The sequence below is a fragment of the Blastomyces gilchristii genome (genome assembly GCF_000003855.2).
Source record: "Blastomyces gilchristii SLH14081 genomic scaffold supercont1.15, whole genome shotgun sequence".
In the NCBI taxonomy this organism is placed as follows: domain Eukaryota; kingdom Fungi; phylum Ascomycota; class Eurotiomycetes; order Onygenales; family Ajellomycetaceae; genus Blastomyces; species Blastomyces gilchristii.
This window is the reverse complement of record NW_003101668.1, coordinates 794765-799206: the sequence shown is the minus strand read 5'-3', so window position 1 is coordinate 799206 and position 4442 is coordinate 794765. Positions and strand designations below refer to the sequence as shown.

The 4442-nt window shown below is 42.7% G+C and overlaps 1 protein-coding gene across 1 annotated transcript; it reads left to right on the top strand.

Moving 5' to 3' along the window:
• Window positions 1–271: 271 nt before the first annotated feature.
• BDBG_06150 (uncharacterized protein) lies at window positions 272–2482 on the top strand (the record flags this gene model as incomplete). The annotated part of the gene is made up of 3 exons (XM_002622924.2): window positions 272–841; window positions 898–1388; window positions 2182–2482. 3 exons carry the CDS (start codon window positions 272–274, stop codon window positions 2480–2482), a joined length of 1362 nt encoding a protein of 453 aa, XP_002622970.2.
• Between the last annotated feature and the right edge of the window lie 1960 nt (window positions 2483–4442).

Sequence of the window (4442 nt, the reverse complement as noted above, 5' to 3'; positions counted from 1 at the left end):
GTAACTCATTAATGCATGGCTCTGCCAGCAGGGTAACGCTTGGGACATGTTAGTTTCTCTTGCTTGGCACAGGCTGGTCCCAGCTGATATGCTGACTGCACCGCAGTGAGAGCTTCTGGCCCCTCCCGGTGTCTTCTCTTGGGAATCACTTATAAATTTTATAATCCTGTTTTGAATCTTCCTCTCTTCTATTTTATCCACTTCAGTGAACTGAATCTAGTTACCAAGCTACCGCTACCGCTACTATTCCTAGCCCCCTATTCTAAGCGCCATGGAAGTCCACCAGAAGATGCAAATTGCCTACGATATGGCCTCCCATCATGCCTTGGGTGGCGGTTCTTACGTCTTCAAAAGCGACTATCCCGGTTATCTGAGGTCATTACTTCCTCACCCCGAAGCTCACACTGAAATCAACATCATTATTCCACCCAACTCTTCGCCGCATGTCGGAACATTATGTAGCCTAGGGCTGGCGTTTGTTGTGGCTATGGGTATGAGAGATATCGGAACTGAAGTTATGGTTGTGTGCGACCTATGGGACAGAGCAAAGGGAGATCAAATGGTCATTAGTAATATCACCTACCAGCGAAGTCTCCGGGACACTGGGAAGTTTCAGGAGTACCTTCCGGACTACAAGGAGCTCCTTGCAACACTTTCTGAGAGATACGGAATTGCATATCGGATCCGCCTAGAGGAAGAGTTTTTGAAGAGCGACGGTGTCTGCGGCGTCATCAAGAACATTATAAAGGATCGTGAATACCTCGGCCAATTTTTAGCACCAGCTACAGGGAGTCTCGCCTCCGCGCTGCATGTCCTGAATGCGGCCTCGTCGATAAATACGGTCTGAACAATATCTATTCCCAAGATGGGTCGACTGTCTCCTTCAAATGCCCACAGCATGGCCGATTCGCGTACAGCGTGGAAACCGACGCCCACAAATTCCAGTTCAACTGCCAGCTTTTCAACCTTGTCATCGGTCTCTACCACGAGCGCGCGTCGTACAACTACATCGAGATCTGTGGTAGCGACTATGCTGGCTTCTGGCAGGAGCAGCTGCTCTGGCGCTTTCTGGTCAAGCCCATCTTGATCGTCTACACCCCGCTCATATCAGACTGGTCGGGCTCGAAAGTGTCAAAATCCCTATATCTGCAGCAGTCGGCATATGACTACCTAAAAAAGGCTGGACAGGAGTACTTGCTCAACTATCGGGTCTTTACACAGGAGAGAAAAGATCTTTTAGTTCTTTGGCGAGAGATTGAGCGCTGGGTCAATGAACCGTACAGGCTCTTCAGAGGTTACAGCCTGCATTACCTTCACCTTCTCTTTGAGAAGACGGAATTGTCGCTTGGAATTATCCACGAGCCGTCTCTTGAGCCAGAGACAGAGTAGTGAGGCAATTTTCAGAGATTTTGCTACTACCTACATAGGCTGTGTGTCATGGAGTGAATGTGATGTGTCCAAAGGCACATGTAGGGAGATATGATAGTGCCGACTTCTCTCCTTACTACTTTTGGAATGGAGTACGTGTCAAATACTCTCCGCGATCTATTCTCCCGGTGAACTTTTCTTGCCTACTCTAATTAGGATCCCGCCCTAACCAATATCGTCCGGCTAAGCAGTACGCCTAAGCATGAAAATGTCAAAAATATATCCTACTATTCTTTCCTCTATAATCTTTATACTGGATCTCTTTCAAGCAGACTGTCTTGTAGAAAAAACACATTAGAGCCTGTCTTTAAGTATAGTAGAGTAAAAATCGATCTCTTCTCCTATCACGATTAATTGCTAAAGTTATATCTCTTCAATTGTTAGGCCGGAATGCCGAAAATGGCCTTTTACACTTTTCTTCCTTGCACCCACAACATCAACACACCATTCCAAGAATGTGTCAAAACCTTGGTTAGGACCATCCTTATAGGTTTGCCACTTCCGTGTAATAAAGCCTTCAACTCAGCGAAGAATTCTTCAATAGGATTTAGATCCGGCTAGTAGGGTGGCAAGTACACCAGCTTGACTTCTGCATTAGATCACTTTCGTACCCGGTTTCACGCTCTGCGGGCCACGTATGAGGCTGTGGCACTTCGACCGTCTGGGCGGGGTCGCGTCGGAGCGGTTCGATATCAACGAGGAGGCCTTCAATTTGTCTCGACCATCCTCGGGTACCTACTAATAAATAAGAAGCAACTCGGGTTCGATCCGACAGGTTATCACTACCGACGGCGCACGCTACATCAGGATAAAGCTAGATGGCAGGGAGGAGCGTCTGATAATTGACGAGGTAGTCAGGCGCGCGGCCTGCGTTTCTAGACGAGGGACGATATGCTGGAAGACGCATTGCGACGGAGATGAATCCCGAACACCCCTTGTGGTTAAAGAGTCATGGCAGCACCCGGAACGCGACAAGGAGGGGGAGTTACTGCGCGAAGCCACGGAGAAGGGGGTGGTCAATATTGCGCGCTACTACTATCATGAGACGGTTTAGGTAGGGGGTAAAGACGACAAAGGGAGTGGTACACAGGGAGTTACGGTCAGATCGCGAACGCAAAACGAGGTCGTATAGGTGCCAGCGGTTTTGAAGAGATTTTTTTGGAGTTTCCGCCCAAGTTTGAAATTTTTAAACTGCTATGCAGGGAGCTACGGCAAATTTTATTTCCTATTCATAAGGATAACATATTTTTTGGGACACCGGTACGGACCGAATTACTGTATGACCCGATTATCCAAGCATTCGACAAGGCAACCGAAAACTTATAAAGAGGTTTGCAAATAAAGTATTAATTTGACCACGTGGTTGAAAGTAATATAAGGAATTTTTTAACCTTTGAGATAAATTCTGGGCTGCCTAATTGGGGCTACTTGTATACCTATGTTGGATGCATTTCTGGCGTCTCGGCTCTCATGAATCATGCACAATCAAGATAACTCACATGATTCAGTCTTGGCATAATTAGGCAAACAAGGTCCACGCTGGATCACACTTAGTCAGTGTGCTTTCCCCATGACTTCTTCTAATGTGTTTCATTTGAATCTGTACGCAGTCTTTCATACTTGCAGACATTTGCTACACTAACTTTGCAATTTATCCTTCTTCAATCATGAGAATAGCAGACCCCAACGGGCAATTGAATGTTGAAGGCGAGAATAAGATAATAGAGAGTATTAGACAAAGATTCGCGCCTAGTCTTTCTGTGTGTTATGAAGCGAAACAATCTATTGTGGCGCTATGATGCAGTCGATGTGGAAGGTGTAAAGCTTGTGTGATTGAAAGGTGGCTAGCTTGTGGAAAGTTATATGGTGGAAGGATTAGTAAGCCAGGTCATGTGACCTGACACCCCCACTCACCAGAGTAACTATACACGATGCTATATACAAAATTCGCCTTCAAATCAAGTACAGGTACAAAAAATGACTGGAAAATGTGTAGCAATGAAAAAACCAGTCATGATATACATCATTTTTTATCCCTCTATTCCTTCATCTTCATATTCTCCTTTCAATGTGTATATTTCAATGTTTTAAGTGATTTAGTAAGCTTATTCATCATATTCTCAGCAGATGAAATATATTAAATAGATATCTTATTCTTACAGATAAGATCTTAAAGAATGTGAAAATAGATCTCTATATACTTCAAGCAGCATGAAATTGCTTCAGAAGAGAATAGCTCTATGATGAACTTATTATCAGTATAAATTGTATAAGTTAAATCATTAACTGTGATGAAAATGAGATGATCATCAGTATTCAGATTGTTGAGATGAGATGAGATGAATTCAGCATCCTCTAGAAGCTCTCAGAGATAGATAAGCTTATATATAGACTGACCGTGTGACCATGTCTGGGACCAGGACCAGATTTTTTGATAGTCTCATTATCAATTCGACTGATCCCATTACACGGTTTTAACATTAGATAGTAGTCTCATACTGTCTCAGTGAGACTTACTGTCTACTCTTGTCACATTTTCCAAATGAGATCATGATTTCCACTTCTCAATTTAAATTATTTTTATTGCTTTAAATGACTTTAAATCTCATTTAAGTGTTATCAAAAAGTGTTACTTTTTAAAAAATTAAAAATAGTCTAAAAAAAACCTTAAAATGTCTAAAAATAGTAACTTTATGTTAAGAATGAAACTAAATGAAATCAAATGAGACCACTTTCTTATTTTTTTCAAGTCATGATTTCATTTTAAGATCTGATATATAGTCACTTTACATGTTTTTTTGATAGCCAGTCTCAGTGGGATTCACGCCAAGAAATGTATGAGATCAGATCAAATGAGATCAAACATGAAATTCATAGTCCCGGCGGCCAGTCTACTTATATACAGTCTTAAAGAATGCAATATATTCAGCCTCTGTTAATAACTTAAAGACCTCTGTTTATCAGCAGCTCTGTCATGCAATGAAGCCATCTATTATGTAGATGATATAACTGGT